The 14,407-nt window shown below is 41.2% G+C and overlaps 1 protein-coding gene across 1 annotated transcript in view; it reads left to right on the top strand.

Annotated features, from left to right (window-relative positions):
* adarb2 (adenosine deaminase RNA specific B2 (inactive)) overlaps nucleotides 1–14,407 on the top strand; it is a 280,576-nt gene that overhangs the window by 200,463 nt on the left and 65,706 nt on the right. The window contains exons 5-6 of the mRNA XM_052016167.1: nucleotides 2,400–2,551; nucleotides 6,017–6,185. Coding sequence (XP_051872127.1) covers nucleotides 2,400–2,551; nucleotides 6,017–6,185 — 321 coding nt within the window. The remainder of the gene's footprint in view (nucleotides 1–2,399; nucleotides 2,552–6,016; nucleotides 6,186–14,407) is intronic.

Below are 14,407 nucleotides of genomic sequence, written 5' to 3'. Positions count from 1 at the left end.
AATAGCTTTTTTATTTCTCTAGATGTTGTAATGGTTAAACTGGGAACCTTTTCAAACCAGAAAGGGTTAACAGAAAGTGCTAAATGGCATAGTTCATGAGTGGTTATCTTTGATTGTGTAATTTGGAATCCATTGAGATACATCTGCAGTCCTATCACCATAGATTTCACCCGCTGTCTAGTTCAACTGAGAGAAGTACATTTAGCATGAACTGATTTTGCTATTCACAGTGCCTAAGGTTGCTCAGAAATCAGGTCTTTAATAGTTTCTTCACAGGATTACCACATCTTTTAAACTCAGAAAAGAGATATAATGATAAAGAAGTCAAGCGAGCTATTTTTTCCTACTGCTGCGGTGAACAGCTGTATCATTTTACCTTCTCTAAAAAAAATCATGGAATGATAGAATGAGATCATTCAGTCCATCAAACCAGTGTCCGAACTAGTTCTTTGAAAGACCCAACCAATGTGACCCAAACCCCTGTACTTTTTTCATAGCCCTACAGAATGAAACAGAATCCAACCAGACAAACTGCACTCACACCTAGAAATGTACCCCAGAGAGTCTAGTGTTTCAGCATCAAACAATCTGCAAGAGGAACTCAGCGGGTAGAACAGCATCTGGGGGGGAAAGGAACTATCAACATTTTGGGTCAAAACCCTGCACCAGGTTGTTTGTTGCTCCAGATTCCAACATCCACAGTCCCTTATGTCTCTAGTGTTTCAGCATGTTGTACTCTGCCTCCAAAATTCATTTTCCGAGACAGAGTAAAATATGGCAAAGCTATTCAAAAGGCCAACTAGAGCCACACAACAGGAATAAATTTCAAGGCCAGAGTTTTTTTTTACTCAAACGAGGCCCATTTTAGCCACCACTGTTCTTTTTAGAGATGATTGGTAATTGGTTTACTGTTGTCACATATACCGAGATACAGTGAAAAACTTTGTTTTGCATGCCATCCATACAGATCATTTCAAAACGTTAGTACATCGAGGTAGTACAAGGGATAAACAATAACAGAATGCAGAATATAGTGTTACAGTTACAGAGAAAGTGCGGTGCAGGTGGACAATAAGGTCCCAGGAGCATGTAGGTTGTGAGGTCAAGAGTCCATCTTATTGTGCAAGAGGTACGTTCAATAGTCTTATAACAGCAGGACAGAAGCTGTGCTTGAGTCTGGTGGTGCCTGTTTTCAAGCTTTTGTGTCTTCTGCCAACTGGAAGGGGGAAAGAAGAGCGAATGTCTGGGGTGGGAAGGGTCTTTGATTACGCTGGCTGCTTTTCCAATACCGAGAAATGTAGCCAATGAGAGTTACATTATTGTTACATCAAGGTGGACTATCATCTCCAATTTAGATAAAAGCCAATGAGGGTTACACAATAATGGTTATTAAAAGACTAAGCTTTTAGTGAATTTAAATTTCAGGAGCCGTCTAACGTTGCAGTTATATTTCAGAGACAATTTGAAGGCACTGGGAAAGTTTTTTTAATAATATTAACATAAAGATAGTTCAGCAGGCCATCAGTTGAAGTGAGCTAGGAACTCCTGGAAGTAGACAGCAGGGCAGGCAACATCTGGGGAGAGAGGAACAGAGTTAATGTTTCAAGCTGGTGACTTAGGATTTGTTTATAAGGATCGAGTCTACCACTAAGGCAGAGAATGAATTAAAAGCAGATGAGAGAAACTGAAAGGTGTTCCTGGTAAACTAACAACTTGTTCTTCAAACCACACAAGCGAACACAAAATATAACCAAGCATTGGATAAACATTTTCTGCCTTGATCTGAGTATAATTACTGTAGCAAATTCAAAGCTGGCCTCGTTATCATTACAGCTCACATATGTCCTGTTAATATATCAGTTTTGCAACCATTGAGGTCCAGACTCAATGAATTTGGTCTGGACGAACCTTGTCCATGTAATCAGTTTGATTTAATGTGGATTATTTTATGTAAACCCTGTAGAAAATACCACAAGATTAACATTTGTTTTGCAAATAAAAGGTGGAAAATCACGTTGTGATCACCCAACATTCAATTTGAAAATCAAATACAGGAAATCTAAACCTTAGCATTTTCACCTTTTGGTTTTACATGATTTATGTGACATCTTATTGTGCTCTAAAGTAGTGATTTGTAACTATTAAAAGGCCAAAAGCCCATAGAATAGATTGGGAGGGCAGGGGGGGATTTTCTAAAATAAATGGCAAATGAATTCAGTTACAAAAGCAAACTACTTCTTGTGCAAACAATGGCATTATTTTCAAACTCTGTCAAGATTAATATACTAACAGTAAATACAATAATTTAGATAAGCTTCTCCCAATGAGAACCTAATGCAGTTTGCTCATTGGGAATCCATTTAATTATTGCACTGATCTAATCTCTATGTTTCCTAAAGTAAACAGCCAGATGACTGGGAACGTTCCATCTTTGCCCATCAAAAAGAGGGAGGCTACAAGCTGAAAGAAAGTATCCTTTTCCATCTGTACATCAGCACACCACCTTGTGGAGATGCTCGCCTGAGCTCTCATCGAGAAGCAAGGGCTGAATGTAAGTATAAGGATGTTATATCATCATGGGATATACATAGTCATTGTACAACTTGGAAATGCATAAAAACAACATATAAAATATGCACCGTGGAAACACTGAAGTGTTACAGCTTCCAGGTATAGAGTTATCATCTGTAGGTTCTTGGATCAGGTTTCACTGGATTTTATTGCCACCCTAATCAGTCACAATGGGCCATCCTACAACCTCCAACCTGAGGAAATCCATCAGTCTGATTTCATGGTAGTGTCAACTGTTTGTTGGAGCCTATGAGCTTCCCCCTTAAGCCAGAAAGCCATGTAGGTTGAGATGAGGTGATTTCGACTATTGAAACTCCTCTAGATGGTATACACAATCTCCATCATACACGATGTGTATTTTTTGCAACTTTGTGACTTTTCAGTTGCAGCATCTTATTCACTATACCATCAATGTGCATTTGCAATATGTTTAATGTGGAAAGCTCTGCATGAGGCAATGAAGTCACTTCATTCCTCATCCCTTTATCCTTTCATATGTCCCAGGAACAAAAGACCCATGTGGGCAAAGACACAACCAGCCCTTGTTGAGGGGTCCAATTCCAAGGATGACCATTTACTACCCCATTTTGCTTCTGATATTCTTCCCTTTGACAAATAAATCACTCACGTGAAAAAAATGGGCTTTTCAAAATCAGTGATTTTGTAAGTATCTGGTGACATTCCCACCTAGATTTCTGCCACTTCTCACAGTTAATTAGCGGTTTAATTATTTTCTGTAACCAGCTGTTTCTTCTGCTCCCAGTAACAAAATTCCATTCAGTTAAATCATAAATTTCAAATGAGTATGTTTTTTATAATTGTGCTAGGAAATATTAAATCATGCCTTTTTTTTGCCAAGGTTCCCCAGAGTTACCTCAACAACTGATTGATTCCTCTGTGACATAAATTAAGAAAATAAGGAACTTGAAAGTAAATGTGGCTTGTAATCCCAATTTGAAATCCACCAAAATTCAGTGGCAGAAATGTTTAAATAGAAACAAATTTAACATTGCTTACAGCATGCACATTAACAAATAATATACTTGAAGAAACTATGTTTACACATGTTCAAGGGAAAGGAAATATTAATCATCCATCCCAGGCTGAATTTCTGTATCGGATTTGCTGTTGAAATTCTCATTCCCTTTGGTATAGCTAAATGTTTAACTTAAACTGACTAGTGGAGCATATTTAGAGCTCTCAATGTGTTATGTGGGCAGATCCCACACAACTTACGTTCTGTGCATTAATTTCAAAAAATGTAAACCCATTGCATTTTTACACTTGACTTCTGGCCATTTGGCCTTTGCCTTGTAAGATGTTGGGATAATCTTCAGAGGCATGTATTGGAGCAAAGCAGCAGGAGAAATGCCCTTCACCCCCTCCACACCCTGTCATATTTTTGACATTATTGTATGCACAGGTGTCTACAATATGGATTTATTTACCTTGACTTCAATTCCATTGAAATATAAAACTGACTCATTTGTCAGTTGAAACCACAATTATTTCACTATATCACTTTTTCAGCACATGTAGAACCAAGGATGAACTTCTATCCCGCACAGTTGGGCAGCTAGTAGAGCTACTGCCTCATGCATCCAGCAACCAGGGATCGATCCTGATCTCCACTGCTGTCTGTTGGAGTTTGTTTCATGGGTTTCCTCCAGATGCTTCGTTTTCTCCACATCCTAAAGATGTGTGAGTTGGTAGATTAATCAGCCACTGTAAATTGCCCCTGGTGTGTAAATGAGTGGTAGAATCTGAGGAGAGTTGATGGGATGTGGAGAGAATAAAATTGGATTAGTGAAGGATTAGTGTAAATCAGTGCTCGATGGTCAAAATGGACAGTGGGCCAAAGGGCCAGTTTCCATGTGGCATAACTCTAAAAGTCACACACAGAAAATTAAGGAAGGTATTGATAGGGTTGAGTTAAACAGTTTCTTTGTAAAAAGACGTTCCGCTCAAATGTTTTAGGGCCTGAGATTCTGTGACTGGGAGATGATTATAGCAGGGCAGAGAGGACAGGACAGGGCCACAATGCACTTGCCTTTCCCAAACAACTTTCCCTTTCCTGCATCTGTCGGAAAGGACCACAGGTTGATGCATTATCATCTCCAACTACAAATCCCATCATTTCCATTTCCTTTGCTTAATCTGTTAAACAAGGCTGTATGTTCCTGAAGGGTAGGACTCAAGATGGCCATTAATCCCCAGAACAGTTGCTGTGCCTTGGAACTGCAAGTTCTCTCCTGGGGATCTTACAGTCCTTCAGTATTCGGTCCAAGGAAACAGACGTACTGACCCAAATTCCCACCAATGACCTCTTTCTCTCTCCCTTCCCCATCCCTGGGATAGATAGGACTAGCACACTTTCAACAGTGAAGCCGGCCACCTGTTTGCATCTGCGGCTTCATTCTTGGGATTTAGGATGCGGCAGATTGGACATAGAACAGAACAGCAAAGGAACGGGTCCTTTAGCCCACAATGTCTGTGCCAAACATGATGTCAAATTAAACTAAATCTCTTCTGCCTTTATCCCTCCGTTCCCTACATATTCATGTGCCTGTCCAAAAGCCTCTAAAACGCCACTGTCGTAATTGTTTCCTCCACCACCCCTGGCAGCCAGTTCCAAGCACCTTCTATTCTCTGCGTAAAAGACTTGCCCCGCACATCACCTTTATACTTTCCCCCTATCACCTTAAATGCATGTCCTCTAGTATTTGTCATTTCTACCTTGGGAAAAAGATTCTGACTGTCTACCCTGTCTACATCTCTCATAATTTTATAAACTTCTATCAGGTCTCCCCTCAGACTGTGACGCTCCAGAGGAAAAAAACCTTCACCCCTTCTCTTTCTCCTCCCCTGCCCTCACGACCTGGCCACCTCCTTCCTTTTATGCCATGGTCTACTGACCCTCCTATCAGATTCCTTCTTCTTCAGCCCTTTGCCTCTTCCACCTATCACCTCCCAGCTTCTCACATCATTCCCTTTTAACCCCTCTCCCCCCCCCACTACCTTCCCCCTCTCACTGGGACTCACCTATCACCCGCCAGCTTATGCTCTTCCCCTGCCCCTACCCTTTTATTCTGGCTTCTGCCCTCACCCTTTCCAGTCCTGATGAAGGGTCTCAACCCGAAATGTCAACTGTTCATTTCCCTCCGTAGATGCCGCTTGACCTGCTGAGTTCCTCCAGCGTTTTTTGTGTATTGCTCCAAGTTTGTCCGACCTCTCCTTATAGCTCATACGCTCTAATCCAGGCAGCATCCCAGTAAACCTCTCCTGTACCCTTTCCAAAGCCTCCATATTCTTTCTGCAATGGGGTAACCAGAAATGCACACAAATAGAAAACAGAACTTGCAACAAGCTTCAAGATGAATGCTTCTTCATTCTTTGCACCTAGCTTTCAGAGCACGGGTTGAAAGCAGTATTTTCTCTTTTCCAGTGCAACACAGCAGGCCATTGAACAGGAGAGTTCGGGGCCATCTCAGAACGAAGATTGAATCCGGAGAAGGCACTATTCCAATCCGGTCCTGCAACTCCATCCAGACATGGGATGGAGTATTACAGGGAGAACAGCTGTTGACAATGTCCTGCACTGACAAGATTAACAGGTAAAGCAGGCAGACTGGAACACTTAAGTGAAGCTGCAACCCCCAGACAACTGCTGTTCCATTGACCTGTGCTGATATCTGGTTCATTGCATGAATACATTTTATCATTCCGTCCACACAGCAAAAAAAAATACATGCAGTAGGTCTGCAGTAAGTGGTTCCTGCTTACTGAGGTAGACCCTAACGTGTGTTGTAGAAATTAAAACACCCTTTTATCATGAGCTAATGGCATCATACTTTCCTGCTGCTGGTCAACATATATTCAGAGACTGACAAGGGGTTGTTTCTCTTACAAGATCTTAAGAGTGATGTACAAGGATAGTCAAGGAAGAGAAAGATAGAATAACAAATGTAGGGCTGATGCCACAGATGTCTTCATACAGTATCATTTCACCTTCCTTGTTTGATTGATAATAGCAATGCCCCTCCTTTAGTTTTACCCTTGCTTGCAATTTAATTTTTAATTTAACCTGGAAAGCTAGGATAAAATTTATCTTCATGGAGTCATACAGCACGGACCTTCAGCCCACTGGGCTTGCGCTACCATCAAGCACCCATTAGCAGCAATCCTTTCACAAGATCATAAGACAAAGGAGCAGAAGTAGGCCATTTGTCTAACCGAGTCTGCTCCGCCACTTCACTATGAGCTAAACTATTCTCCCATCTAGCCCCAGTTCCCAGCCTTTTCCCCATATCCCTTGATACCCTGACTAATTAGAAACCTATCAATCTCCTCCTTAAACACCTCCAATAATTGGACCTCCACACCTGTATGTGGTGTCGGATCTGGTTATTTTCAAATCCGCAGGTTCTTTCAGGAGTCCAGGAATGAGTTGAAAACAAGTTGGTGCTTCACAAAGTTTTACTGGAAAGACTTAAAACAAAGAAGCAGTCACAGAGCACATGGCACTAGCTTTGATGAGCTGAGACAAAAGGAACAAAAGGAAGCTCAGACCAGGGGTCAGGAAGAGCAAGAGAGAGATTAACAAAAAGACGACACCTTTTATACCTGAGATAAGAGATGCTCTTTAGCTAACAATAGTCCAATCAGGAAATCAGGCTAAACCAACCAATGAAAAAACCACATAGTCACCTGATGGACGAACCAATAAGCTAGCAAGCGGCCATTCCTTGTGCAGCCACTTGAGGTGTATTAAACGTTATACATGTTAAAAAGCTAATTAAAAACAGTCGAATCCAACAGTGGCAACGAATTCCATAAATCCACGACCATCTGGCTAAAGAAATTTCTCCTCATCTCTGTTCTAAATGGGTACCCTCTAATTCTAAGACTGTGCCCTCTTGTCCTGGACTCACCCACCAAGGGAAACAACTTAGCCACATCTACTCTGTCCAGTCCTTTCAACATTCGAAATGTTTCTATGAGGTCCCCTCTCACCTCTTCTGTACTCTAATGAATACAGTCCAAGAGCCGACACATGCTCCTCGTATGTAAGCCCTTTCATTCCAGGAGTCATGCTCGTAAATCTTTTCTGAACCCTCTCCAACGTCACACAGTATTCCAAAACTGCACACAGTATTCCAAATGAGGTCTCACCAGTGACCCATAGAGCCTCATCAACACATCCTTACTTTTCCCCACAAGGTTGAACCCCTACCCCTGGAGCAGTGAGGCAGCAACTTCAAAGCTGTGCCAATGTTCTACCCAAAGGAGTAAGGCTCCAAGGACAATCATGGAATTCCCAACAGAGTAATAAAAGCAGGACTTTTGAAACATACCATAAATGTTGGTTAAGCTACACTTGGAGTATGATGTGCAATTCTGGTCCCCCCCCATTATAGGAAGGATGTGGAGGCTTTGGAAAGGATGCAGAAGAGGTTTACCAGGATGCTGCCTGGATTAGAGGAGAGGTTGGACAAACTTGGGTTGTTCTCCCTAGAGCATCATAGGCTCAGGGGAGACCTGATAGAGGTTTTTAAAGTTATGAGAGGCATCGAGAGAGCAGTCAGAATCTTTTTCCCAGTATGGAAATCTCAAACACCAGAGGACATGCTTTTAAGGTTAGAGGGGGATGTTTAAAGGCAATGTGAGGGGCAAGTTTTTTTTACACAGAGAGTGATAGGTGCCTGGAATGGGCGACCAGGAGTAGTAGCAGAAGCAGGCAGTTTGGTGGAGTTTAAGAGGCTTTTAGATAGACACATGAATATAAAGGGAATGGAGGGATATGGAAGAGGACGTTTAGTCTAAATTGGCATCAAGATTGGCACAACATCATGGGTTGAATGGCCTGTGCAGTGCTGTACTGTTCTATGTTCTATGAATCATGTACGGGCAGAAGAGATTTAGTTTAATTTGGCATCGTGTTTGGACCAGACATTGAGGGCTGAAGGGCCTGTGCTGTACTGTAAATAGATGGATTTCTTCAGGGGAAGACAATCACAAGTGCACTCTTTGTGGCTGGATTGAGATGGGCTAAATGGTCTTCCTCATTTACATGTAGACAATGATCTTGTGAAGATGAAGATGACCATCCACCTCTTGGTTGTGCTCACTGTTTTCTCAGTCTTCTTTAATAACTTCAAGGTGAGAGGGGGTAAGTTCAAAGGAGATGTGCGGGGCAAGTTTTTTTTAACACGGAGTGGTGGGTGCCTGGAATGTGCCACGAGGGGTGGTGGTGGAGGCAGATACGGTAGAGGCATATAAAATAGATAGGCACATGAGCGTGCAGAGAATGGAGGGATATGGACATTGTGGAGACAGAAGGGATTAGTTTAGTTAAGTGTTTAATTACTAGTTTAATTTGTTTGGCACAACATCATGAGCCAAAGGGCCTGATCCTGCGCTGTACTGTTCTATATCCTATGTACTGTCTGTTAATGACCACATATAATCAACGTATAATAAGACTAAGGGAAATGAGATAAATGTCAACAGAATGTCAAGGTCATAGTGCAAACTAGCAATTTAGCGATGGGAAGCTGAGTGAGCAGGAAGGAAGTTTAAGAGTCAAAGTGAACAAGGTCAGACAAAGAACCCATGGTAAAGAAATGAAATTAAAGGTAGCTTATCTGAATGCATAAGGCATTCACAACAATACTGGCAAGTTTAGGCACAAATTGAGATAAATGGGTTTGACTAAATAAACATTAGATAGAAATGGTTGCATGGTTACCAAGGTTGTGAAGTACATCCTTCAGGGTATTTAATGCATGGAAAGACAGATAAAACAAAAGTCTTGGTGGGCTACCCCAATATTAACAATGGCATAATGACAACAGAGATGGATTATTTGTCTCAGAATAAAAAGTATGCATGCATAGAAATATTAATCAACAAGAGACAAAAACACACTGGCAGTAGTTTATAGGCCACATAACAACTGCAACATGGTTGGAAAGAGAAATAATCAAGAAAGAACACACTAGTAGAAGTTATAATGTAATCACATAGGGCTTTAATTTTCCTAAAGTATGGGAAAGATAGATTCTGAAGAGACAATGCACCCAGGACATTTTCCAGAAGCAATGGTCATGGTGTAGAAATTTAGAACTTCCTTCCAGAAATGCCAACTATGCAAGGTCAGTTCTTAAATCCGAACTTATGATAAATGTTATGATAATAAAACTTATGATAATCTGAATTAAGGAATATGGGTAAAAGATAAGAATACTGAATTGTGTTACATATCAGCCACAATCCCAAACAATTGCTGAACAGGGGCTAAATGGATTACTCCTGTTCCTTTACTCCTATGGAACCAACCAAGGATGGAACTATTTTAGCTGCTGTGTTGACTAGTATTGTCATCTTAAGGGATTTCATAAATGAAATACTTGAATTTATATTGCATCTTCTACAGATATAAATCAATTTAGAGCCAATAAAGTACTTTGGAATTGTGGTCACAGTAACGATTTAAGAATTATGACATTCGATCTTTTTATTGAATTTAATTACAAGATAATCCACTTCTATACTGTTGATTTGGCGATAAATAATTCCCATCTATTCTTCAGGTATCTTTTTTTTTATTGGACCTGGCTTTCTGCTCCATGTAGAGGTGTGATGGAGTTTCCACTCCAAGAATGCCTTGTATAGGTAGTTAATTAGCTCATGAATTTCCTGGTTGTTCTCCTCAAACCAGTCCTTGTTCTTTTTAGAGGAGTCAAGAGTTTCATTGCAGATGCTAATTATGGTGAACTTCAGGATAGTCCATACATTGTTAACTTTCTGTCGCTTCTGCTGGTGAAGAGCCATCTGGTTGTCTGTGAGGGTCTGACTGAGAAGACGTGTCCTTGCAATGTCCTCAAGACCATCAACATTGATTTTACTGTGACAGTTTTGTTGTTACCACTGGTTTTGAGGCTGCTGGAGATAACGGAGCAGATTAGGCAGTGCTCAGCCCAACAGTCATCGATATGTCAAGGCCTGACTGATGCAGTCACTCGTTTAGATCAGGACCATAAGCTGGACATATAACCCCTGGTCTACTGTCAGCAAAGATTCTGATTCTCCCATATGCTTCAAAGATATGGGCTACCTACAGCAGGCACATCAAACCACTGGTGAGATACCACCATCACTGCCTCTGCAAAATTCTTCAAACCATTCACAGGGTAAGTGAAGCAAAGGCAATGCTCTCTATCAGTCCAATTTTCCCTCTTTGGAGGCCCTAATTATATCCAGCATCTCCTATAGACAGGACCTGGTGTCCACGTGCCTGACCACAAATGACCAAAGCAGACCTTGGCTTCACCAGTCACTACAGGACCTAGTGAATTTGCATGAAAGAAGTAATCCTTGACCCCAACATACTGCATAATAATAAGAAAAAAAATAATGGTCATGTACTAGGAATAATTTCTCCTCCGTTCTTCAAAATAGTACTGAGATTGTTTCTTTCCATTCAGAAAGGGTAAAATGGGCCTTGGTTAACTGTCTCACCTCCTCCAAGAATGCAGCACCACAAGGATGAACATTCAACCTTCCAATTCAGAGACGAGGTAGCTACCTATGGATGACAAAGGAAAAGCGTTTGAAATTTGATGGAATTTTACATTGAGTTGGAGCATAGCTCGCTTAAATCAGGAATTAAAATAAAGGCAGCTCCATATTAGAAGATTGAGGTGGCCACAGTATATTAAAAAATTAAATTGTTTGCTGTTTGATAAACAATGAAAATTATTTAAGGAATTATTTCAAAACTTTAAGCGAGCATACATAAAATTGGGAAATAAGATTTCTCTGACTATAGGTCAGTGACCTGTGGTGTTAGGCAAGGATTAGTGCTGGGACCTGTTGTTTGTCATAGGGTCCTGGAATAATACAGCATGGAAACAAGACCTTCAGCCCAACTCGCCCATGCCGTCCGTGGTGCTGGTCGCAAGCTTGTCCCATTTGGCTTGTTTGGCCCACGTCCCTCCAAACCCCTCCTATCCATGTACTTAGCCAAATGTCTTTAAAGTTTTGTTATTGTACCTGCTTCAACCACTTTCTCTGGCAGCTCATTCCATATGTACACCACCGTCTGCATGAAAAAGTTGTCCCTTAGGTCTCTTTAAATCTTTCACCTCTCATCTTCAACCTATACCCTCTAGTTTTTAATTCCCTTCCCTGGGAAAAATACTATGCGTGTTCACCCTGTCTATACCCCTCATGTTTGTGATATGTACAGTATACAGTATGTATAAAACTGACCTGGATGAAAATATAGGTGGGGTGGCCTGATCGATAAGTTTGTGGAAAATTGGTGGAGTTATGGATAGTGAGGAAGGTTATCAAATGAAATTTGATCCAGATAGGTATGAGGTTTTGCACTTTGGGAGATCAAATGTAAGATGAACGCATACAGTAAGTGGCAGGACCCTTGGGAGCATTGATGTACAAAAGGATCTTGGAGAGCAAATCCATAGCTCCCTGAAAGTGGTAACACAAGTGGATAGGGTGTTAAAGAAGGTTCATGGCATGCTTGCCTTCATCAATGGGGGCACTGAGTACAAAAGTTGGGAAGTCATGTTTCAGCTGTATAAAACTTTAGTTAGGCCATATTTGGGGTATTATGTGCAGTTCTTGTCACCACATTGTAGGAAGAATGTGGAGGCTTTATCGAGGATGCAGAGGAGGTTCACCGGGAGTTTCCTGGATTGCAATGTATCAGCTGTAAGGTGAGGTTGGACAAACACGGATTGTTCTTTTCTGGATCATCGGAGGCTGAGGGGAGACCTGGTAGATTGTGAGAGGCACAGATAGGGTAGGTAGTTAGAAATAAATGTCAAATACTGGAAGGCATAATTTTAAGATGAGAAGGGGAACATTTAAAGAAGATTATGCGAGACAAGCTTTTATTACACACAGAGAGATGTTGGTGAAAGGAACACGCTGCCAGGGGAGGTGGTGGAAGCAGATATGTTAGCAATATTTAAGAGGCATTTAGACAGACACATGAACAGGCAGGAATAGAGGGATACAGTCCATTGCAGACAGGTAGAATTAGTTTAGATTGGCATCATGGTCGGTACAGACATGGTGGGCCGAAGGGCCTGTTCCTGTGGTGTACTGTTCTATGTCCACAGGAAGAGTGCCCTTGCCTTCCTCATGCAATCTCCAACAGCTGGGTGGTGGTGGGAGTAAAGAGTGAGGCATTGAAACCCACTCCAGACACTTGGACCCCTGACTATTAAGTCTGAGAATCAAAATGACCTGCTCGATGTGGATGGCTTATTCAATTCAATTGTTGATGTTGCATCTGAAGACTGGACGAAATGTTTTCATTTAATTTATTCACTTTTGGGATCTTCACAGTACTGGCAAGGCCAGAATCTATTGCCCATCCCTAATTACCCTTCAGAAGATGGTGGTGAGCAGCTATTACATTCCTTCCAGTAAAGATGCTCCCAAAGTGCTGTTGGATAGAAAGCTCCAGGACTTGGTCCAAGTGACAGTGAAGGACAGCAATGTATTCCCAGGTCAGGACCTGGAAGTTGGGGGTGTTTTTTTGTGCTTGAAGCCCTTGTCCTTTCTGCTGGCGGAGGTCAAGGAATTGGGAGGTACTGTCCAAATAGCTAAAGCAAGTAACTGGAATGCATTTTGTAGATGATGGCAAATAAATCATTCAGTGACCAACCCTGATGCAACTGATGCACCCATACAATAGCACTGGGGTGGGAGTAGGAGGCTGCTTCCTATGAGAAGCATTGTGGCAGTGAGCTCCAACGGGGCATCTGTGGTGTTAACAGTGTATCCTGATTGACACTATGATCTGTCTACTAAAATACCATGGGTAACATATTCAAAGTACTTCAGTTTTAAAAGTCTAAAGAGATTAAGTATTACTGAACCTGTGATGTTTTAAGTGTACTTATTTAATTAGGAATCCCACTATTTTTTGTATAATGTGGTTGCTCATTAAGCTGCTTCAATAATTAACACTAGAAAATATGTGAATCAAATTTGCAGATTGTCACACCTCTGTGACCTGCCCTACAAAGTCTGACAAAAGCAAACCCATTTAAAATGCATGTTTGACTGTAATTTAAGCCAATTGTAAATAACACTGGTTATTAATATGCCCCTCTTTTCAGCTTAATTCAATTGCCCTAAACTTGGTTAGAGAAACAGTTAATAAGACAAGACTCAGACATCATGCTAAATAGCAAGCAGAACTTCATTGAAAAGATCTTCGGGGTATTGTTCCCAGAAAACAATAAACTTGGCTGTTTCATCCAGCAACAGTGACCTTATCTGCCTTATGCAGACAACACTGATTTCCTAAGACAACACTGTTCCTACCTGCTTTATGCAGACAATGCCAAAGTTGGCTGCTTCATTTCAGGTAGTGTTAAATCAGTCTGCTTTATCTAGACAACTTCTTGGTTCAGAATCGTGAGCTTGTCTGTTATTTCCAAACATTGATCAACCTGTCCCCTCTGTCTGGATGACATAGTGTTTGGCTCTCTTATTCAATGATGCTGATTGTCTTTTGGTTACCAAGAGGATGTTGATATTGCTTGCATTATCAAGAGTGAACCATTGCCCTCTGCATAAATGATTTTACCATGAAAACATGTATTACCTATCACATAATGTGGGACTGAAGCTGTGTCCAGGTAGGAAAAGCAAACCCCATTCCAGCAGGACTATCAGAGAACTAGTCACATCTTCAATATGTTTTATTACCAATTCAATATTTGACAGCACTTTTGTTAAGGTCAGTTTCACAATTCCTGGTGATGAGATTTAGAAAGAAGTGCTAAACCAGGAC

Source organism: Pristis pectinata, chromosome 5 (assembly GCF_009764475.1).
Source record: "Pristis pectinata isolate sPriPec2 chromosome 5, sPriPec2.1.pri, whole genome shotgun sequence".
Taxonomy (NCBI): domain Eukaryota; kingdom Metazoa; phylum Chordata; class Chondrichthyes; order Rhinopristiformes; family Pristidae; genus Pristis; species Pristis pectinata.
Note: the sequence above shows the minus strand (reverse complement) of the source record. Positions and strands in the feature narration are given on the sequence as shown.